Source organism: Amphiura filiformis, chromosome 2, assembly GCF_039555335.1.
Source record: "Amphiura filiformis chromosome 2, Afil_fr2py, whole genome shotgun sequence".
NCBI classification, from domain to species: Eukaryota; Metazoa; Echinodermata; class Ophiuroidea; order Amphilepidida; family Amphiuridae; genus Amphiura; species Amphiura filiformis.
In genome coordinates this window covers 91406839-91431305 of record NC_092629.1, presented here as the reverse complement: position 1 = coordinate 91431305, position 24467 = coordinate 91406839, and the positions used below count along the sequence as shown (strand labels likewise).

Genomic DNA, 24467 nt, shown 5'->3' with positions numbered 1-24467 from the left:
TCGAACTTCAGGATATGCGTATCGGCTTATAGGCGCTTCTGATAATGTTACAGTTGTTATAAATCAAGGAGAAACGCGTCGTCTTAGAAAATATGAAATATATGAAGGCACAAGCGATGAGATCATATCTATCATTTCCGATGGATCAATTTATGTTTCTCAATATATGAAAAGTTTCGCAACAGATAGGATTGGAGGTGCTGCTATGGTAACAATACCACCGGTATCCTCATATGCAAATAATGTTACTTTTTATGCATTTGATGGAGGAAATCCAAATACTATTATTCATTGTTATATTAATATCATTGTAAAATGTGAGCACATTAACGAGCTGTTGCTGGACGAAACCACATCATTGGCAACATGGAATAGATTATCACTGGAGGAGAGAAATGTGTGCGTTGTAAGAGGCAGAGTCGAGATCGGTAGCCATAGCATTGTGACTCACAACGAAGACGTAACATTTCTTGTGATTATTTATGGAATACCAGTCCAAGACACGTTTGCGTTTTTGCATTTAGGACGTTTTTACATTGATGAAGGTAGGCAACTGATAACGGTTTATATGTGATAGGCCAAATAACCAATTTGGCTATACCAGTTGAAATCCATACATCTACTATCATAAACATGATCTTAATCTCATACACAGGGGGTGTAGATTACAAATGGAGTCACACGTTCAGGTAACCTCATTTGAAATTCACACTCCCTGTGTGGAAGAATAAGGTCATGTCATTCATTCATTCATTCATTCATTCATTCATTCCTGGATTCCCGGCGTTAGCAACTTGATGCGTTAGCATCTTAAATTTAGTTGCAACATTTAATAAAACCACGTAATTCGTGCATGGCAATTGTTTTCTCTAGCAATCACAACATTATGCTTTATATACCGTGTGCAATAAGTTCGTTCCGCCCCTACCCAAAAGCATTTATAACATGTTTAAAATGAAACTCACACAATGCATTTCAAGGCTACTTGTTATTTGTTATGTTGTTACATAAGTAGAGATGTTAAACAAATTTATTTGAAGTCATTGGATCCTTATGTGGTCAATCACCATGATAACTCCAAACCATGCTTGCCACAGAAATAATGTCAACTAATGGCACAAGAAGTTCCTTATTCTTATCTAGGCTTTGCCATACACTCTGGACTCTATTTGTAAGTGGTGTTATGATTTTGCAATAAGGAGTTTCAAAAAACCTTTCTTTTAGACTAAACCACAATATTTCTCTATTGGGTTAAGACCTTCTTCTTCCATTCTCTTGCAATTTCTCTCTCCTTGAACAAGCCATTGTCGGTTTTTTTGGACGCCATCTTTAAATTCTCCGAGGTTTGGGGTTCTTTAAATTCCTCAAGACACACGTCTGTCCGCACTAGAAGAAAATTAAAATGGCTGGATAATTTTTACAGTGTGTATGCCTTAAGAACATTCATAGCAAGTAATCCTGAGGGCAAAAGCTGATGGTGCTCTAACTATAGTGATAATATGCTTAGAGCAAACCGGACATAAGGGCGGAACGAACTTTTTGCACACCGTATATGATAGGAAATTAACTATCAAGCACGAAGCACGTGGTTTTATTTGAAACAAACTCATATTGACCATAAAAAGGAATTAATACAGCCGTCTCTCAACACGCGATATTCAAAATTCCAGGGTAGCGAAATTGACCAGCACAATAACGTCTTAGTAATACAATAAAGGATGACAACAATTGAACACAAGTAACCAGGACGTCATTGCACTAGAAAATTTCGGCGTGGGAATTTTGAACATCGCGTGTTGAGACCCGGCTGTTTTTATTGATATTTATGGTCAATATGAGTTTTTTTCAAATAAAACCACGTAATTCGTGCTTGGTAATTGTTTTTTAACATATAAGGCATAATGTTGTGATTGCCGGAGACATCCTTTAAAGACAAATAAGGACAAAAGATGCATTATTCTGGACTTCAATATTTCCTGACCACCTGATGTATGTATTTCTTTGATTTGGTATTTGTTTTATTCATCACAGAGGACGCAACTACTACTGTTACCATGACTACGCCGATCATAACAACCATTGCTAGCGGTAAGGTCATTTGTTAAAGACAGAGATGCGACTAAGTTTCACTCAAAAACCTGAAACTAGTGAGAAAAACCTAACAAACCACGTGAATACAGCCTGAACGGGCTGAAAATAAATGAAAACGAGGGAATTCAGGCTAAAACCTGAAAAGTGGAATCTCTCTAAACATGCTAAAGAACAAAGACCTTTCATGATCTTTCATGAAGTGTAAAAAGTCAACAGTGCTAGGTTAATGCATTTACTAGATCAAGATCACATAAAACCACCCGGTAAGAACACCTTTGATGGGATTATGAAATGTCATAAGTTCTAACCTTACAGATGAGGCGACCCCATCTCCGTGGCCACTTACCTTCACGACACAAATTTGCACAATTGTGACGTGTCATGTCAAAAGGAGACACTTTTGGGCAGGTTATCAATTTAAAGGTTTTTACATACAGGCTGTATCAAAATGATTGGTACCCATCAAGTTTCCAGTGATTATGGACAAGACCATCACAACAAAATGCAACATAGGAGCTACCTTATTTATAGATGAATGTTATGAAAGGTCATACAACTAAATTATAAATCATGGGCATTTCAAGAGAGTCCATTGTTGCATATTGAAGAACAGGCTTGTCAATAAACATCCAAAACTGATGGGTACCAAACATTTTGATACAACCTGTATCTTAAATAATAGATATTTTGCTCCACAACGCCGTTTTCCCCAATGAAATCGGACATTCCTAAGCGAAGATATTGAGTTCGTAAGTTATGGTATTATAAAATTGAAAATTAAGATATCGGCCTTTAAAAATATTATTGACAATGTTGAGAGTAGGAATTACCTTGAAAAATGTGTCAAAAAATACAAGATGACAGTTATATTCCGGTCTAAAACTATCAGATAATATTTTAAACATTAATAACATCACAAATTCGCAATAAACCCAAATTGTGAAAAAATCACCACCGGGCAGATTTTGGTTATTTCTCCATTTACATTCCTGCCCAAAAGTGTCTCCTTTTGACATGAAACGTCACAATTTAGCTCTGGCTGCAATATGAATTTAAATCAAATGCGTCAATACACCAATTATAAAATGTACCTTATACAAGCATTGCTGCGAGTGAATCGTCAATTTATATTTTGAGACTCACAATTTTATAATAGCTTGCAAATTGTTCATGTCTTTTTTATTCGTAGCTTCCTACACAACCATGACAACAGATCTTCAAACTACGCGTGTACCTGGTAAGCAAGACATTAGAATATAACTATACATTTTCGGAATCATTGTGACTAGAGGAATACATTGGAATGGTTTTAAAACAATTTGAACAATTTTGAAATTTGACCCCGTGCAAAGTTCGATGACCTTTTCCCGCCAAAAGCTAATCCGGTTCAATTGCTATCAGGCATTTTCTAGAATTGAACATTATTATGGTGTTTTGTTAGGCTCACACACTAAGATGGGATCAGTTACATCAGATGACCTTGTTGAGTCCAGCTTTCCAGGAAGTGACTTTCGCTAATTGGTTGTCAAATGTTGACAGTTGGTAACAGGTGTCATGCTGGAAGCAATTTTGGCCATATAGCATGGTTGATTTAGTTATTACCTTCGTTTTCAACACGTTGGTGAATATAGGACTTATCAATAAAGTAACATGGTAACCATCATAGCACAGAAGAGAGTGTCATTCGGGATGATAAATTTTCTATTCAGGTGTCTAACTCTAGCAATATAAATGTTACTAGAAGTTTTATATACAAAAAAGTCATATACAAAAACGTTTAGATGTTTTTACCATGTTTTAACAGATAATGAACCTCCAACACTAGTTTGCCCTATCATTATGGAGCAATATGTAACCACAGATGAATCCGTGAAAAACGTGACATGGTCAGAACCAATATACACAGACAATTCCGGCATAGAGGTTGCCCGGAAAAGCTCACATCACCCACCAACACAGTTTCCTGTTGGTAATCACCGGGTTGTTTACAAAGCTTGGGATCCCCATGGCAACACAGCTACCTGTGTGGTCATTGTTCAAATTACAGGTATGGTGTTACAATTTGGTTATTTGTTTAAAATTGTGAGCAAAAGATAGTAGTATGTATGTACCATTTTTCACCCTGATGTGGTAGTGACGTCAGTGTGCACTTCATTGGACGCAGCCTCAAATCGCTAGCATTCGCTGGCGTATTAAAGATGCCGCATAGATGGATACTGAAACAGCTGCCTTAACGCGTTGGAGTCACTGCCACATCAGGGGAGTGACATTGGGGTGAAGAATGGTATAGGCCAGGTAGATGAGTCAATGAGTTAATAAACTCAAAATATAATTTTTATTAAACCATTCAATGTTTTAGCTACGAGTAGCATCAAAGGAAATGAAAGATGTATGGATTGTCAGGAGTTGCTCTGGCAGCAAGGTCTTTGTCATACATTGCATCTAACTGACAATTCAAATGGTTATTGAATTGTTTTTTCCTTTTACATCCAATCGAACCCGCCCAGCAAACATTGTATGCTTAACTTTGCCAATGCTGGCTCCCGTGTTTGGGCGAATGTTTGCAAACCGGCGCTGGGCACCGGCGTCGTACTGGGCCAGTACTGGTGCTAAACTGGACGAGTACAAAATGACAATTTTAAGCCTACAAATATTATTATAATAATTCCAAATCTTATTTTCAAATATAAAATGTAATCTAAAACCATATCTATTATAGAACACACATTTAGGCCTACCCGGTTTTCTTTTATAAGCATTTTTCGGTTGTTGTTGTTTCGTTTTAAAAACTTACATTCTTACTATCAATAGCGGCCTGTCCTGCAGTCTCCATTCAAGTTGGTTCCCAGAATCTTTCGTGGCCCCAGACAGCGGTACGAAATCAAACAGTACCTTCAAACGAAAGATGCGAAGTGGACACTGAGAACCGTAAGTAAACACCAACCCAACAAATTCAGTCCGCAATTATTTGAGTTTTCATAATACATTTTGTTATCATAATTCTCCACACGTTCATAAGGCAAGAAAAAGGAAAACAAAGCTCCCGCGAATGTTTGTTTGTGGTGCGCATTATTATTTGTTTGGAGAAATTTACTAGATTAATTTTTCCCTGAATTTGTTTTTACAAAATATCCCAAAATATGTTTTTTAACGAATTTGTTGGTAAAAATATTATTACGACTTTATGTATTAATCAAGTTTTTCTATGAAAGTCTCTTTAAATAAATTATACTCGACTCCAGTGTGTGCACGCTGTGTGTACAGAGGCGTTCAAGGTCAATGCACAATGCATACATTACCACACAACACACTAAGCAGGGCTGTACGGAAGAGGGTATGGGTTTTCCTACGGTACGACGCCATTTTGTAACCAATCAGATTCCTTTTTAGAGAGTAGAATCTGGCAAAGTATTTCTAGGAAATACCGTTTGAGCCAAGTCAATCGGACTGACTATTATCAAGTGAGGGCCGTCTATAGCACGCTACTTTAATGACACGGGGTGCATGTCAGTGTATTTCGCCGTAAATCGAGTGAGATTTTGGGAATACCTCGCGGTGTTTAGTGCTCCTGTACGACGAGGTATTTCATCAGATTTCCTTGAAAATCAGGGAAAGTAAAGTTTAATATATACATGAGACAATTAAGAGTGAGCCAAAAAATAAAAGACTTTCCCTTTATAATAATTGAAGTTGAAAGTGAAAAAAGACAATTTTCTCCCATTGCTTAACTGTGGGACCCCTTTTATTTGAGCAAAAGAGACTACTTTTCCATATGTTAATAAATATTGTGTGCGTCGTCCATTTTGAATACAAATTCATCCTTGCTACCTCATCTATACAAACATTAACAATTATATCGATTTATTTTCTGATACGTGATACAGGTGGCAAGGGTCTCGCTTATCGCTTGTGTGTACCTGATGAACAACGAATTGCCTTATGGCTTCCAGTGAATATTACTAGCTGTGGAAGAGATGACGAAATAGATCTGCAGAAACTATCCGAGGTATAAACAAAAGAACGTGCTTCTGATGTAATTATGTTGACATTATTTGACTGCTCAATCAATTTTACTGATGGATATTATTGCTAAAATGAAAAATAAACAATAATTTCTTCTGAAAGGTTTGTTTTTAATTATTACTATTATGATGATTAGTAACATTATTTTTCCTTTCATTTTTTATTGTTATTATATTAATATAAGTAACATATTGAAATAAAACTGATATGATTGCTACCCATAGGCTTCAACATAATTTTAAGATACTTTTTCAAAATATCAAGAGCAATCTTAAGTAAGAACCATTGAACCAATACTAGGGTTGTTTGTACTCATTTAAATACATTTTGCATGCTAATTCCAAATATAGTCATGAAAATTTACAATTTGTCGTCTCCAGTAGACACCCATCAAGAGTTAATGAAGAAAGTGTTAAATTGTTACTAGTGGACTCGAGACAGTCTGAATTACATTATTTTATCTATTGCCTATACAGACCGATGTTGTTGAAAGTAACGCGAAAAGTGTTGCTGAGGCTCTACACAGTGTAACTGATGATGTTGATGAATTAACGATACAAGATGTTGAAGATGTTGCAGATACTATCCGCCATATTGCTGATGTAGAGACAGTTACTTCTGAGGTAAATGATGAACTATATTTTGTTGTTCTTATTCTTCCTGTTCATGTGTTTTTATCTTATTCTACGTAACTGAATTGGGATGAATCAATGGCTGAAGATATGTTGCTAACTCATCCTCCCCCCCTCCTCCTCCTCCTCCTCCTCCTCCTCCTCTTCTTCTTCTTCTTCTTCTTCTTCTTCTTCTGTTTCTTCTTCTTCTTCTCCTCCTCCTCCTCCTCCTTCTCGTCGACCCTGTCCTACATTGCAGTTCCTTGGTCAGAAGCTCCCAGTCCAGTGTCCTGTTTGAGCACATGTACATATTTAAGTGTAACAGTTATCCAGACTTTTCTGTTGCACTGAAGACTCGCAGCTTAAATTTCTTCAATAGAGCAGACTTCCAGATCTGGCATAGGTTGTTACATTAGCTTAATTAAACTTTACGAATAATTCAAACAATAGGTTATAACGGACGTGGTAGCTATCGTCAACAATGTCGTCACGACCACAAATAAACATGCTACGACAACACCAGCTGAACTTGCCACAAAGGGGCCTCACTTGAGTAACATTCTAATAGCATTTGAGGAGCAGATAACAAGAATTGCAAACACCGGACAAACTTTTGATCCTGTCATTGAATCAAACATAGCTCTATCATCAGCGACTAAGTCATCACAAGGAAACGCAACTGCAAGGTTGAACTTTGCCGTTTTAAGTGATAATTATAAAGACACCAGCGACAACACATTTACAGAGGAAAATATCAAAGTGTATGAAAGTAAGAGTGAGATTGTGGGCATGGAAATCAGGTCGTCTATTTCTTTACCAGCGTCTGTTTTTAACGTTAGCCGAAACGGTAAGCCATCCACTCGCTCAAGCTAACGAGCACTTTTAGCTCTCGAATCAGAGGCAAAAGTGTATTGTTTGTTTGTTTGTTTGTTTGTTTGTTTGCTGATTATTTTTAAGTCACTTCATACAAATTAATTGTTTGCTGATTATTTGTTTGTTTTTAAATTTGTTTCTAAATTTACTCATGAACAGGTGTGTTTGTAATAAATTTAATTTGTGCACCAAATATCCATATTCCTTTTCAGTTTTAAGCAATATGATATCGTCGGCCGCATCACATACTGACGTATTTGCAAAATACGCATTTCGAGAAAATCGAACTTGAAAATTTAGCGATTTTCATTTGCCTTATAATCTTGATTAAAATATTATTGTCGATTAAAACCAGGTTAATAGTAATGCAAATATGCCATATTTTCAATATAATTCACTTATCACTATCAGAGCATAACTCATTCTGCAAAAAATCAATATTAAATAAAATACGTCACTATGTGAAAAGGACTAATGTCAATTTCGCCGTTCAAATGACAAATACGTCGCGCAAATACGTCAGTATGTGAAACAGTTGCGCAAATACGTCAGTATGTGAAAAGGACAAAACAGCAATTTTGCCGTGAAATGATGGAGTCGCGCAAATACGTTGCGCAAATACGTCAGTATGTGAAACGGCACATTCTTCAAATTGCAGATACGATATACTGGGCTTGCGCAGTATAGGTGATCGGCAAATACGTCGTTATGTGATGCGGACATTTCAAGGTTTTGTAAATACGACATAATTAAATTAATTAATATCTTACTAATTAAGCCACTTTGAGGCATGGTTTTTGGTGAATATATAGATTAGAACATAACAAACTAATATACCAATTTTCTCAGAAATGTTAAAAATGTCGAATACGTCAGTATGTGATACGGCCGACGATATATAACATTTTTTATATGCTGGAATGGCCTATACCACTTATATATTGTTTTAGATACTATTGGTGTGAATTTCGTCGCCTACAACACGGCCACTCTATTCCCATCTTACCAATCCAATAAAACGGTGAGCAGTGACATCTTGTCAGCGATAGTTGGAGGCAGTTTGAACGTCAACAAACTTCAAGACCCAGTTGTTTTAGAATTTACAGTGAGTATTATGCGTTATTCCAGTACACCTCAAATGGAAGACATCACCTTAATCTCCCACACAAGTAGTGTGAATTTCAAATGAGGCTATCTGAATGGCAAGTAAAACAATGTTTATCGGAGAAAACGTAAACGCAATCAGGCTGTATCAAAATGATTGATATGGCCTATCCATCAGTTTCGATATAAAATAATGAAATTTGATTATAAGAAAGCATTTGACGTGATAGAAACTACCTACATGAACTTGCAATTGTTTTCTGACGTATTAATTATCCATTTCGTTATGCTATTACGTGTTAAAGACGATTGGCTAAGTACTAAAATCATTACATCAACAGTGCTATAAGCATGATAAGTAATTAGTTATTTTAAGTACTAATTTCCTTGGTTTACTCTAAAAATACAGATAACAGGAGAAAACCCAGTGTGTGTATTTTGGGATTTTGATAACGAGGATTGGTCACAGACAGGTTGCCAGTTGGTTAACACTACAAGTCTCAGAACGGTTTGTCATTGTAATCATCTAACCAACTTTGCTGTTCTTGTGGTAAGAAAAATAATTGTGATAAACATCACCGATTTGCCCATGCCCAGTCTCATGGTGGGTTAACGTCTGTGTAATTGCGAAGGGAAAAGAGGTATTCAGGGTATTTGTCGTACTATTAGTACATTATTGATCATTTATAAACAGTTTATCGCCTGTAACTGACAACAATAAAAGCCAAGAAGCAAGCACACAAATTAGGTATCCAAATGAGAATAAAACAAGTAAAAGACCAACAACATACAAATTAAAACTTATAATTTTACTCCTAATACTTAATAGTATATCATCAGTCTGCTACGCTAATTGCCTAAGTCTTTTTTGTTGTTGTAATTTTGAGAACAAAGTACAAGATATGGTTCAAACATGCATTTAAACATATTTGTTCACCAATCTTTGCACAAGAACAACTGATAAAGATACAAATGAAAGGGAATAATTCGAAATAGTTAGGGTGATTACGTAACTGATGCATGTTTGAACCAACATTCTGTTCTTTGTTCTCAAAACTGCAAAAAAATGACTTGGGCATCGCAATTAGCGTAGCAGGCTGACGATATGCTGCTATGTAAAATCCAATCGAACCAATGGACTGTAAAAGGATCACAATATATCGTACTCTGTAAACCCAACAGGATCCTACTTACAAGGAAAGTCATTTTATTTTGGACATTATCAGTAAGGTTGGATGTGGACTGTCGATATGTTCTCTTCTCATCACCATCCTCATATTCATCTGTTTCAGGTAGGCTCTCTATATTGAATGTATTATTACCACGCAGGGTAATTTATGTACTCCGACGTTTTTCCGTTGCGGCAAACGCAATTGCATTTCGAGACCATAGTTTGATCAGCTCGTTATCGGCGGGAATTGTTAGGATTTTACCACTGCGCCGAAAAGTAGACCCATGGTGATATAGTTGATCCGTCTAGTCTATATTGTGCGCCTTAAGGGTACTACACCCCTGCCCAATTTTGTGCCTGTTTTTGCTTCTTTCTCAAAAATTATAGCGCATTGGTGACAAATAAGATATGTATACTATAGGGGCAAGGACTACAACTACTGCACTGGAAATTTTATTTCAGCACAGACAACAGTTGTGGAGTTACAGTCAAAAATGAGGGAGAACCAAGTTTTCATCAATAAATCAATAACTACTTGCCTTGAGTTGCTGACTTTTCAGTGCAGTACTTGTAGTCATTGCCCCTATAATATACATATCTTACTTGTCCCCTATGCGCTATAATTGTTGAGAAAAATGCAAAAAATAGGCTCAAAATTGGCCAGGGGTGTAGTACCCCCTTAAAGAAAATAGACAACGTATAGGACTAACATGAATAATTTGCGACGATTCTGGCAAGATGTCACAAGACAGTTCTCGAAATACAAAATATAAATATTAATACGCGATGTTATAAGGCTCGCCGATTACGAGCTGCTCAAACTATAGTTCGACTTTTCCTGTAAATTGCATACACACTATATGCTACTGTACTGTAAAATATAGAATGAAGAATGTATGTAGGATGCATTTTACTCACACCGTTGGCAAAATAAGTAAGCTCTAACCTAATGTTAATGAAAGAATAGATATCACATTTAACTACGATAAACGAATAAGGGAACAACCCAAAAGTTCGATGAAGCCCTATAAACGAAAGTCCTTTCGTTAGTGGGGGAGGGGGTCAGAAAGTCTGATTACGTTTGTAAAAAAATAGTTAAAACATCGGTCAAACTTGATCTTTTTTTAAGGAATTAATAAATAATTTTCCAAATTTTAGTATTTTCCGAAGTACGATGTTGACATTTTACACTGGTTTCTTCAAAATGATTTCAAATCAATATGGAGTGCAGTACTCGCAACCGGCAACGTCATTTTTAAAGCAGCTGTCCCAGCAAACACAAGACGTTTTTAAACGTTTTAAACATATTTTGGGGTTTTGGTTTTGGTAAAAACGTTTTAATAACATTAAAATGTCGGGTTATATCAGGGAACTTCGATATCTGGGAATTGCGACTGAAATAGATCATGATTCACACAAGTGGTATATCATCTCTACGAACTGAATAAGCCTTTTTGAAATATGGCAAAAAGGCTTATTGACATAGGTCAGTTTATTTCCCGGCATTTGGTCACATTTAATCAATATGATAAAATATGTTTAATACATTTTATGGTATAAGAACTATTCTACAGTAAATCAGTTATACCAAGTAACTGACGAGGCATAATGATATTAATATTTTCCTATCACAAGGCGTGGCTTTTTACTTCCACAAATGGCAGTAGTGGTATATCATCTGTTTCTCAAATTGTGACCTAGGTCCCGACATTTAACCTGACTCGAGCATTCTCACCCCCTGGTAACTAGTATATAAAGGTCATGAAAACGTTATGTATGAAAACACACTACAAAACTATTTCTACAATGTTTACAGAATGTTATTGTAAAATATTTTGTTAAGAACATTATGTTAGAATATTTGCAGGAGGTTATCAAAAAATGTTTTAAAATGTTTAATATGAAAACGTTTTTTACCCTTTCTATACCCTTTATATAACCCGACATTTAAACGTTTTCTGGCAACCTTTTCTAACCTTTGGCGAATGATGTCAAAAACGTTTTGTGTTTGATACCACATTCTTTTTTATTTAAAAATCCAGCAAGTCCTATTTTTTCCGTGCCAAAAAGATAACGAAGAACAATATTTTAAAATAGAATGCATAAACGTGATCAATATCCTAGCTTTGTCACACCCCTCCACATCCCCATACACCATAGCGACGGCCCCTGAATCCTATAATATACGTGTTGGAATTTTCGATATTTGTCACTTACGTTAGAGGGGAGGGGGGAGGGGGTTAGCCTTCTAACGAAAGGACTTTCGTTTATAGGGCTTCATCGAACTTTTGGGTTGTTCCCTAACACAGTGTTAAGTTCCCTCAAACTTGGTATTAAATAGGCTACAGAGGACCGGGATTCAAACATCTCAAACTTTCACCCACTGAGGAAGTTCTTTACTTACCCATGAAGACAAAACCAGTCCTCTCCTATTGACTATATTGACAAACACTGTAATCTAATGCCGGTTGCTGGGTCGATCGTCTTTGCTAATGTTTATGGATTGTCTTTATAATTGGCGCTTTCCTGGAGTTGATGGACTAAACATCGATATCACGCCCTTGTCCTCGCTTCCGTTATATTTTATAATCACGTGATACCCTTCTTGTCCTCGTTTTCCTTATTTTACAAAATGTGATGCCGATGTTCACTCCATCAACGGCAGGAAATCCCAATTATAGGAAGGATGTATAAGTTGATCTTCCATATTTTACACACGCAGACGCTTACGAACAGGAGTCAATGCAACACCACGAATCATTCACATTCACCTATGTATATCACTGCTACTTCTCTACACCGTGTTTCTGGTTGGTATCGATCTCGTGTCGCATCGCACTCTATGCATGTCTATTGCCGCAATATTGCAATGGTTGACCCTTGCAAGTCTTTCTTGGATGACCGTGGAGGCGTATAATCTGTATCTGAATGTAGTCAGAATGTTTGACGTAGAACCGGAACATTTTGTGAAGAAAGCATTTGTGGTTGCTTGGGGTAAGGACCTTCTACTTATATATATATATATACGTGTTTCAAACCGCTTAACATTTATTCCGTTGCCGTTAGTATTATATATCAGCTGCTATAATGCGCATGATCCATTGCACGGTTCTTACATTAAGCAGACTGGCAGACTGAGCAGACTGGCAGACTGAGCAGACTGGCAGACTGAGCAGACTGGCTTACTGGCAGACTGGCAGAGTTTAATATCGGGCATATAGGAACATTCTGTTTTTCATAAATTAAATGATGCTCAAAAGCCAGTCTAATCACCTAGTTTTACAAAATATTTGAATTTGAGATTTATAGTGGAGACCACTTAGTTTTATGGTTCACTAGATGGGCCCACCCACCTCATTATAAAACCTTTTCCCAAAAGGGAGAAAAGAATTACCATTTTACTATGCTACCCAAAATCAGTGAGTTTGAGTATGGTGAGTTTACATAAATTTTGCAGGCCTACCATAATATCCCAATGCTAATATGCATTGGCACAATGTCCAGCTTTGACCACTACTCTTCATCCTATTATAAATCTAGGCCACCACCATGACCACACTAAATCTTTCAAACACAGCTTACCCAAACGACATTATAATGGCTACTAAGTATCATAATAGGATCACTAGAGGATGATCTATTGGCCTGTGGGTCAACCTATTATATTGCTCAATACAAGAGGGGTATTTTGTTCAAGAATTAAATTGACTAGAGATAATTTGCGCTCAATTTAGGGGGGAACACAACATTTTTTTGTGGTCTTGAGGGGGGAACCTGAAATTTTTAGTTGAACCAGGAGGGGGATTGTTAAATTTGAAATGGAGAAAATTGGGAAAACAAGGGGGAACGCGAAAATTTTGAGCGGACGCGAGGGGGGAACGCGAAATTTTTTGTCGATATTTTTGCCAAAACACCCATTCCCCCTGCCGTAAATAACGATCGGTCCCTAAACACCACACCAACACCACATACTCGAACTCCAATATGGACTCTGCATAATTATAACTCGTCACTTAGAAACTCTAGAAATAAAATGTATGCAGAATGGTAACAATCTCATAATACCACAATGGATTCATTCAAGTAGTAGGCTACAGAGCTCTAGAGGATTCATTCATGAAGGGTTTCTGTTGGTTATTGATGGTTATAACATTTGGTATGCTGACCAATTATAGGCATCTTAATCAGGACATTTATTATATAAAACAGGGAATTTCAGTCCAAACAGTTTAATTTTTGTGGGTGTTATAGCAAGGCATGGGTTATAGAATGAAACTACAAACAACTAATGGTACAATGTATGTCATACCTATTTCCATGGCCATACAAACTTTTTATTACACTTGACATTTTTGTTCCCGCCAATTTTCATGAATCTGCAATAATGAACCCCAAATGACTTTGACATCCTTTTGTTTCACTTTAAGTTCTATGACTTTTTGCCAAATTTCAATCCAGTCTGCCAGTCTGCTCAGTCTGCCAGTCTGCTCAGTCTGCCAGTCTGCCAGTCTGCTTAATGTAAGAACCGATCCATTGCATATACGTTGCTATATATTGCATATACATTGCATATACATTGCTATACAATGCTCATACCTTTGGACTGCGCCCAATACAATATCCACAACAGCTCCTGATTTCACCTATGGGTAAAAAGAAGCCAGTGAGGTAATGCGCCTTGCTCAAGTGCACAGCCGGGGCTCGAACTCGAAAACCTTCAAATGCGAGGCAGAGCACGTATCGCCGCTGCGCCACCGTGCCCACATGGCACAATTCGGCATTACAAATTATCGAGGATAATATTTTAATTATACATGTAAAAATAAATATTGTAATGATAAACATTAACGATATTCTAAATAATGAATTTGATGACCCGTGAACATTGGATTCCTTTTAATTTCGTTAAAAAGATGCATCGTTTGATAAAAAAAAAAGAGGTCATAATTGGACAATGAGCGTTGATTTGAAGCATTTGTGCCGTTGGCAGAGGTACCTTTGAGTCAGCAAGATCAAAGGTCAAACGAGATCATTGTATGAAATGCGCTATGATGCCTCTTCACAGAGAAATTCGCATGGTAACTTCATAATTATCATGAAGTAGTCAGTTTTCACAGTTGCTGTTTTTGGCCAGAGCCACAGATTGTGACAATACTTTTTGCAAACTTTCTTTTGATAGTGCCTGTTCTATATTGTTGTATACAGGGGTTCCGTTGATTGTTACAGGAGTGTGTGTTGGTCTTTCGGTGGGTCTCAGCTGGCCATATTATGATCACCTCGATTAGTAAGTATTGCATGAAGTAGTACCACATGCGAATGTGTACTACAATGAATTACATGCCGCCAAGTACAGTTCATATTCAGCTGGAGAATAGCTATTGTTATCAGTGCCACAGTGATACCGTATTACTCATACAGTGATAATGGAGTTACCAGGAAAACTCCACACGTCCCTAAATTTGGCAAGTAGCGCGTAAAAGGATGGTTGCTTCATTGGGCGCCGATCGGAAAAAAGGAAGAAAGTGGGGAAAATTGCGGTATTTTTACACAAGACAAAAAAAAACTTTCCTAGGCATTGTTGACATATTGCGTTTTAAAAAGAAAGCTTCCAATTGCTAATACCTGACTTTTGAGATGGTTTGTATATTTGAAGGTGCAAAGTTAATCATGAAGCACGTTGTTTTACCGCCGTGTTCAGCAACTCATATCATCACGGCTTTCGTAAACAAACCGTGCCCAAGTTTGATTGGTAGATGACGTCAGACGCAAACTTGTCTTTTTAGTTCTGTCGATGATTATAAATATTCGTAAACAATTTATTTTTGTATATCTCCACCGAAACACACTAGAGTCTTATTTTTCAGTTCACCGTCGTAATGTAATAAATACGTCATACCTTAGTTATAGTCGGGCAGCAAACTACCCAGTTTTTAAGGCCCGTGGCCTTTTGATGAAGACAATGTGCCACCTATCCTAGCATGTTGTTTGGGTCCCAAGTAACATATTTATACATGTTTACAAAAATCCAGATGCAGCAGAAGGCGGCCATCTTGTTTTCAAAATGGCGCCCATTTTGGCAAAATATTTCCAATATTTGTCAAACTGCCCCTTCCCAATGTGATTTTACTGGCACAGTAGTGATTGTTTTAGGCTTGTTATAGTAGTTTTGTCATGTTGGCATGCAGTAGCACCAATATTAATGATTTACAAATTCAAAATGGCCGCCAAAAATTCAAAATGGCCACCGAAATCAATTTATTTCCTTCAAACATACAATAAGCCTACATCAATCTGGTAACATATGAGATTGGACACGTGACATCAATATTAAAATAATAACACACACAAATCCCATACTTAATGCACATCCCACCCCCACACCCTTACCCCCCCTGTATATTTCGTATATTATTTTAAAGTGCCATAGAAAATGTATCAAAAACGTTTTTTGGCTCATACGGGTATCCTTTATACAAGAACAGTTGGTGGTGCCAGTTTGGGCTACAGGCTGTATTACTACATCCATAAGCACATGGCAGCAGGGGGTACGTGGTTCTTCAAAAAAAATTGAACCATTTAAGGACAATTTTGCCCAAATGTGCCCAGTTGGTTGCACTGGTCTCCACTGAAAACCCACCCATCGATATACCAAAATCGCTGAAAAAGGTACCCCAAAACCGTGGCACCTTCCTGTACACCTACAAACAGGAAGACCCCCCCCCAGGACATGGCATTGGCCAGACATTGAGAGGTATTGAGGGGTATTGAGAACAGGGTAAAAGGTACCGAGTGGTCCCAGAAATGGTTTATGGGTCCCGGGGATGGAATTTTAATGGTTTCTAGGGATGGAGATAGGGATACCAGGGATGGGGTATAAAAGAGTACCGAAGGTCCCAGGGACAACAGTTTATGGATCCAGGTGAAGGTGCAGCAATGGGGTTTGGGGTACCAAAGACAGGGTTAGGGGTTCGGGGATGAGGTTAGGGGTTCCAGGTATGGGGAGCGTCCCATGGTCGGTGTTAGGGCACCTAAAATAATGCCTACTGTACCAATAAATTCACAATGGGAAGGGTCAATTTGAAAAATATTGGATCGATAGGGTGAGGGGTACTGGGATGGAGTAAAGGGTCCCAGGGTTTGGATAATGGGTACCGGGGACAGCGTTACGTGCACTGAGGAAGGGCTAGGGGTACTGAAGACAGGGTAACGGGTTATGTGTCCCGGTGAAGGGGCTAGGGGTTTCAGAGATGACCGGTCATGGGTCCAGGAATGGGGTTAGAGGTCGCATGATTGTGACGCGTGTTTGAGGTCCAAGGGATAGGATATGGGTGACTGGGGATTGAGTTAGGGGTACCAGGGTTGGAGAAATGGGTACCAGGAACTGAGTAAGAGGTACTGGGCATTGGGTATGGTGAACCAGATGTGGGCTAACAGGTTCCGAAGATGGTATTAGGGTCCCAGGGATGTTTCATGGCCGGGTCTCAGGGACGGAGTTTGGTGTTCCATGAATTGAGTTAAAGGTCACATAGTTTGTGTTAGAGGTCCCCGGGAATAGGGTAATGGGGATGGAGGCCAAGGGTTAGGGATATGAGTACCAGGAACAGGGTAAGGGGTGTAAGGCATTGAATATGGGGAACCAGATGTGGGGTTACAGGAGCCAAAGATGGGATTAGGGTCCCAGGGATGGGTCATGGGTCTCGGGGACGGAGTTACGGGTTCCAGAAATAGAGTTAAAAGTCCCATAGTTGGTGTTAGAGGTTCCAGGGAATAGGGTAAGGGGTAATGGTGATAGAATTAGGGGTCCCAGGGTTGGGGTAGCCCATTAAATGGGTACCAAGAACAGAGTAAGGGGTGCCGGGCATTGGTTAAGGGTAAACAGGTTGTGGGGTTGCGTGTACCAAAGCTGGGATTAGGATCCCAGGGACGGGTTATGGGCAGACCTGCCAACCTCGCGCAGTAAGAAAGAGAGACATTGAGGCCAAAACTTTGTACATGTACACAAACCAGGTACCGACAAATTCAAAGACTTGAGGTGTGCAATACTTTCAGAATTCAGGGAAGGTTTTGCAGGTCTAAATTTATCACAATAGACTAAAGAGAATGCTATAGCAAAATTTTCATCATTTTCTGCTGTTCTTACATTTAAATTTGCCATCACTGAAATTTTCAGAAAGCAGGACTGTCCCTCTTTTTCACTTTGGAAAACCCCAAATGAGGGACAGTCCCTCAAAATGGGGGACAGTTGGCAGGTCTGTATGGGTCTTGCGAGAGTTCCAGGTTCCAGGAACGGAGTTTAAAAGTCCCAAAGTTGGTGTTAGAGGTCCCAGGGAATAAGGTAAGGGGTAATGGAGATGGAGTTAGGGGTCCCCGCGTTGCGGTAATGGGTACCAGGAAAGGGGTTAAGGGTACCGGGCATTAGGTAAGGGGTACCGGATGTGGGGTTACCGGTACCAAAGATGGGATTAGACTAGAGGTTCTAGGAATGGAGTTAAAGGTCCCATAGTTGGTGTTAGGTGTTCCGGGAATAGGGTTAGGGGTACTGGGGATGGAGTTCCGGGTTTCCAGGTTTGGCGTTAGGAGTCCATGGCGTTAGGGGTACCGAGGACTGTGTAAGGGTACTGGAGTAAGAGACTTCGGGTACTAAGGATATGGTTAGGGTGCCAAGGGTGTGTTATGGGCTGGTCCGAGTACATCAAATTTAGCCAGAACATATCAGGTTATGGGCCACTGGGCAGTGGATTATGGGTTCCCTTGTTGTGTTAAGGGGTCCCTTGGATGGGTCTAGGGGCCCCAGGGATGGGTAGTGCTACTGGCCAGGGATGGGGTTAGGGGTACCAAGAATACAGGGTTATGTGAACCGAGGAGGGTATAAGGGTAGGACTTTCGGGTACTAGTACGGGATACATTACGGATACATGTTATTGGGTATAGATATCAGAGTACGATGTACGTTTAGCAGGGTAGGCCTACAGGGTTATGAGTTAGGTACCAAGTTAGGGGTGATTAGGGTAAAGATTAGGATTACGGGTTCGGGTATGAGTATGGGCTGGCCCCGATAGATCAAACTTAGCGGGAACATAATTATTATTATCATATCCAGATGAGGAGGCATGAAAGCTCATGAACACATTTAAGGTGGAAGTTACAGATTTTAAATTCAGGAACTATTTTAAAATAAAATGTTATCATAGAGAGTGAATTATAGGTAAGCATTGGAATGTGGGGGTGGGTGTGTGGGGTGGTGTGGTGTGTATTTGCAGTGTAGTATGGAGTTTGTGTATCTGTTGGTATATTAATTAACATGTTACTTGCTTAAACTTATATTTTATAATGCTCATTGTATGTATAGAGGAAATAAGTTGAATTTGGCGGCCATTTTGAATTTTTGGCGGCCATTTTGAATATCAAAATCGTCGATATTAGTGCATACATGTCATAAATAATATCCTAGGCCTAAAACAATTGCTATTGTATCAATAAATTCACAATGAGAAGGGTTATTGGAAAATTATTGAAAAAATGGCCGCCATTTTGAAAAACAAGATGGCCGCCATCTGCTGCGTCTGGATTTTTGTAAACATGTATAAATATGTTACTTGGGACCCAAACAACATGTTAGGATAGGTGGCACATTGTCTTCAAAAAAAGGCCACGGAATTTAGTTTGCTGCTTGACTATTACTGGTCCACGCTTGCGTTTGCAAACCTGATAGCAACTCACTGACTTTGTATATATTCAGGTATATTTATTAAAACACTCAAATAGCAGCCAAAATGGCTGAATTGCATGGTGAATTACAATAATTACAATCAAATTTATATAAAGAAATGCAAATAATAATAAAATACATAAAAAAATCCTTGAATTATTGCACAATACATACTCAATGAAAATTTTAAAAGGTACAATCAACGAATTAATAAATAGCTGTAGCTCATACTCAACCGAACTCATCCCAACACCATATCTCAAACACACCTCTGCACCCCCCACACACCCCCACACCCTCCCATACCCATACACACCCACCAACATCCACTGATGCACACCCACACTTACCATTGCACAAAAACACATCCTAATAGAATATCAATGTGACGGCATAATAAAAAGATATGATAATATGACAATATGACAGGAGAGGGAATTGCACTTAAGGGCTTGGACTACCAAATCACACCAGCCCCTCCCATCCATCCATTTGCACAAAAAAATGATTCAAACCAAATCACTAGATGGACAGGAGAACACTAAGCATGATTCAGGAGTTCAGCCATGTATGGAACTGGGCTTTCCTTGAATCTTTTGGTTTTCCACCTGTAACTCTTGACTTTGTGTTGTGATCATTCTGAAAATGGTTCCGAACAAAAATAGCGTGGACCAGTTGACCTGGCAACGATTTTGACGTCCCACTACGTTAATACTAACTACTTCACCCCGGTGATTAATTTACCTTATTTTGTCATTATATTTACAGCTGTTTTGTTGCGATTGGACCCGTATTTTACTACGGTTTGGTGGTACCTGTTGGCCTTCTCCTTTTATACAACATGATAACGTTTGTATGGGTAATGACTCACCTCTGCAAAGCAAATTTAGGCGGGAACGTCACACAGCAGTCTAAAATCCACGTGATTTCCAAACGATTCTGGCACGCACTAACTATCTCTGTCCTGATGGGACTAACATGGGTGTCTGGGTTCTTGGCGATAGAGGGCGCCAAACTAGTCTTCTCCATCATTTTCTGTGTTTGTAACTCTCTCCAAGGTGTTGTCATCTTTCTTCTGTTTTGCGTCAGACAAGAAGATGTCCGCAAAACTGTGTTTCCATTTTGTAACCCCAAATCACAAGGTACGTCATCTTCCCGTCATGAAACACATAGCACAGCTCTATCCAGATCACAGACACGATTCACGACCAATCTGAACAGAAAGATGGACGATTTCGATACTATTATACCAACTACGGAATACCATATTGGACATGGTCGTGGAGGTTCATATACAAATTTCGCGGCTGGTGTACCAGAGTATGAGCTATCTCATATTGATAACGATTATCATCATCCTGATGATCATGATCATATTGAACCACAAGCAGACCCTGCTTCACCGTTATTAGTCGAACACACGAAAACGTCATCACAAAAATCGTCAGCTTCTTCTTCCTCGAAAAAATGTTGAGGTACAAGCTCATTAACACTACTTTACATTACTTGTAATAAGATAGAACACATTCTTTTGAATCTCCCAAGCATATACCCTTTTATAGTCTCAAACATATACCCTTTTATAATTAAAATAACATCGGGACATATACTTTCCCCTTTGAAGTCAGCTGTCATTGACCTCATCTTGAAAAAAGCTAAAGTGAACTAAAGTCTGCACAAAAAGTAACTGAGCTGTTATAAATAAAGAAAAGATTCAGAACTAATAATTGTTTTCACAATATTTCAACATAAAAGAAGGATGATTTATTTACGCGCATTTTGATACCCCATTTGTCCAATTTTGTTCAATATTGACAATACAGCAGTGTTTTGAAAGAAAAATACCCCAATTTAAAAGTTGCAGTTATTTGTATTGATTTGAAGTAAGCGCGAAGACAATGGCGGGCTTTACGTGTTTACAGTGCTGGTATTATGACCATTGATCGCTGTAAACTGCAACTTTTAAATTCTGGTATTTTTCTGTAAAAGCACTACTGTGTTGTTAATATTGAACGACATTTGACGAATGGGGTATCAAAATGCGTGTAAATAAATCATCCTTCTCGCTATGTTAAAATATTGTGAAAACAATTATTAGTTCTGAATCTATAGGCGTATATATAACAGCTGAGTTACTTTTTGTGCAGACTTTATATACAGTCCCTCATTTCAAATATATAGTTTTGGTTTCTCTATTGTTCAGAAACCAAAAATCAAGGGATTAAAATGTGGAGATGAATTGGTATGCAATCATAACACTATTGTGCTGGGAGGACACAAGAGGGTATATATAATCAAAAGTATAATGGCCTATAACCATACGTATATAATAGCCTATTGTGCTAACATTTTCATTATCGATAATCTATCAACGCCGGCGACTTTTGATGCTCTCTGCCGTAGATGGCACACTTCCATGACACCATAAAATTGCACCCTTGTTCCGAGATTCGTTTGATAAGTTATGCATAGACATCGTTGAGACATAAATGATGGATACGAGGCCTAGACCTACATGTAGAAATCATGTGCATATATTGAGGGGTGGGGGGTGTTTTGTTTATTTGTCTGAAATATAAACGATGCATGATGATGTAGATGATTTGATTATGAATTAGATTATTCCCCGGAAAGCAAAACCCATACCTCTTACCTATGTTCCCTCCGCCACCTATATATATCCTCCTCCCTCCCCCTCCCCGCACTCGATATCGACTCTTCCCTATTATTCCACTCCACTCTTGAGCCCCCTCTCCCCCTCCTTCCCTTCCCACTTCCAATGCTCTCTCCCCTCTGTTTCTCTTTCTCCCTTACCCTTACCCCCTCCCCTCACACACACACACCCCTACCCTCTTTCCCTGGCGATCTGTTCTATCTCTCTCTCTCTCTATTCTCCAATAAATAAATTGAATAAAAGTTAGTTTAAACCAGCTTTCTGTGATATTGATCTTCCGTCATGCGACATGCACATAAATAGGGTTGTGAATAATAGTGTTTATATCACTGAAGTCATAATCTGTCAAGTGCCTATTGTAATGTATGTGGAAATATTTTGATTGTCTATATATTTTCACAGTGAAATCAGCTTAGGCTAATTCGTAGTCTCAAGTCAATGCTTTCAAACTAAATCAATGCTTTCAAATGTAGACTGCTTTGTTCGACTTCTCTGCTCGTGAATATTGCACTGCGAAATTTAAACATTTCTTTTGTATACTTAGAGCATGGAAGAAAGAGATGAGAAGGAACCACAACGACTTCGATCGGCCAAGTTTTAATCCGCTTATCTATTGACGCATGAAAAGAAAAGCTATCAATGGTACTTACTTTCATGTATGATCCATTTACCGCGATCGATGCTTGGCAAAATCATTACTGGAAAAATTTATAACAAACCCATCCACGAACAAACAAACGCTACCCAGAAGTAAGATTATGGAATTTCACTGATGCTCTGAACATGTATAGTAGCTTTGTTTTGGGATCTACAGTCAAACTGTTTTCTTGATCGTGTTGTGTAGAAAATGTCCTATAAAACATCGAAAAGGTAATCAAAATCGGCCGTTTTTTTGCTAAGTTTCATCTTTAGCAAATAAGGTAAGATTTTGGTGACTTTTTCGATGAAAAATAGATGTAAAATGTTCTTAAATAATGCACAATGTTCCGGTTGAGTCCGGTACATAAAACCTGTTTAATTTAATAGTTTATATGTGTATAATCGTAACTAGCTAACTCGTTTCAGTGCCAAAGACTGCCAACACTAAGAAAAAAAGTCATCAAAGTTCGGAAAAATTGGGCAAAATGGAAGAAAAAGATGTAGGCCATCAATGACCGATGATCACGTGACCAAAGAAAATCCTATAGGGTGCTTGCACGGAAGGTCATTAGTTCAAATCATCCTTCACACACGCTCCAGAAGACATGCAAATACATGGAATACAATACCAATCACCTATTTAACGCGGGGTATTGATCAAAGTAAATCCTCATGAATAACAATGTCAACTAAATGTCGGTAAAGGGAGTGGACAAAGTGAATGCGTTCGTTGTGGTTCCTTCTTATCTCTTTCTTCCATGCTTAGAGTAGGTAACTTCAAATCAAATCATTTTACGATCCACACCACTTATAAGAAACTGAAACCAAAACCGAAACTGACTGACACAAATGTTCGGTTTTAAACAAAAGGTAGAAACAATGAGTTCGATATCTTATGATTCAAGTGGTTAGGCAGGACAATAGGAAACCACGTGACCAAAACCAAAACCAAAACTAAAACTATATATTTGAAATGAGGCAGTGACAAACCTGCTGTTCCTTGGTTAAGTTAAAAAGAGTTACCTGGATTGTCTTGATGTTTGCTGAGTAGCACTGCACCAGTGATGCGATGAAAGTAAACACTACAACAATATTCATTTTGTGTTGACTTGCACGCATTCGGTAATAGCAATATACATGTAGAATTCTATTATATAAGCGAGCGTGTTCCCTTTTATGTACAGTTGAATTTAGTGCGAAACGTTGAAACTGAACAATTAAATGTCTCAAAATGATCTGCCCGTGTAAAATATGTCACCACTTGCAAAATCTGTGTTGGATTACAGATGTTTTACATTATGTTTCAACCGATCACAAATGTTCGTCTCCTTGCGAAATGATCTGATAACATTGCTATTAAAGGTGTATTTTATCACAGATCATGTTGTACACAGTGAGAAGCTGAGATGAAGTTAATTCTTCTCAGGTGAGAAGACGACGTGATCACACTATAATAATTGCAACATTACATCTTTTGAGCACACTCCCCCGTGTCATGACGTAATACAACGATATTGTAAAAGTTGTGCTGGCATTTGTCCTAATATGCCTTCATATTTGATGCAGGTTGCG

General features: G+C 38.3%; 1 protein-coding gene across 1 annotated transcript; it reads left to right on the top strand.

The window, feature by feature from the left end:
• The first annotated feature begins 5 nt into the window (after window positions 1–5).
• LOC140146821 (adhesion G-protein coupled receptor G7-like) lies at window positions 6–22770 on the top strand. The gene is made up of 14 exons (XM_072168700.1): window positions 6–545; window positions 2032–2088; window positions 3281–3328; window positions 3896–4138; window positions 4903–5019; window positions 5976–6097; window positions 6591–6737; window positions 7176–7572; window positions 8549–8703; window positions 9112–9252; window positions 9885–9994; window positions 12596–12867; window positions 15079–15157; window positions 20351–22770. The coding sequence occupies exons 1-14, from the start codon at window positions 167–169 to the stop codon at window positions 21054–21056; spliced, it is 2973 nt and encodes a 990-aa protein (XP_072024801.1). The 5' UTR covers window positions 6–166; the 3' UTR covers window positions 21057–22770.
• Window positions 22771–24467: the final 1697 nt, after the last annotated feature.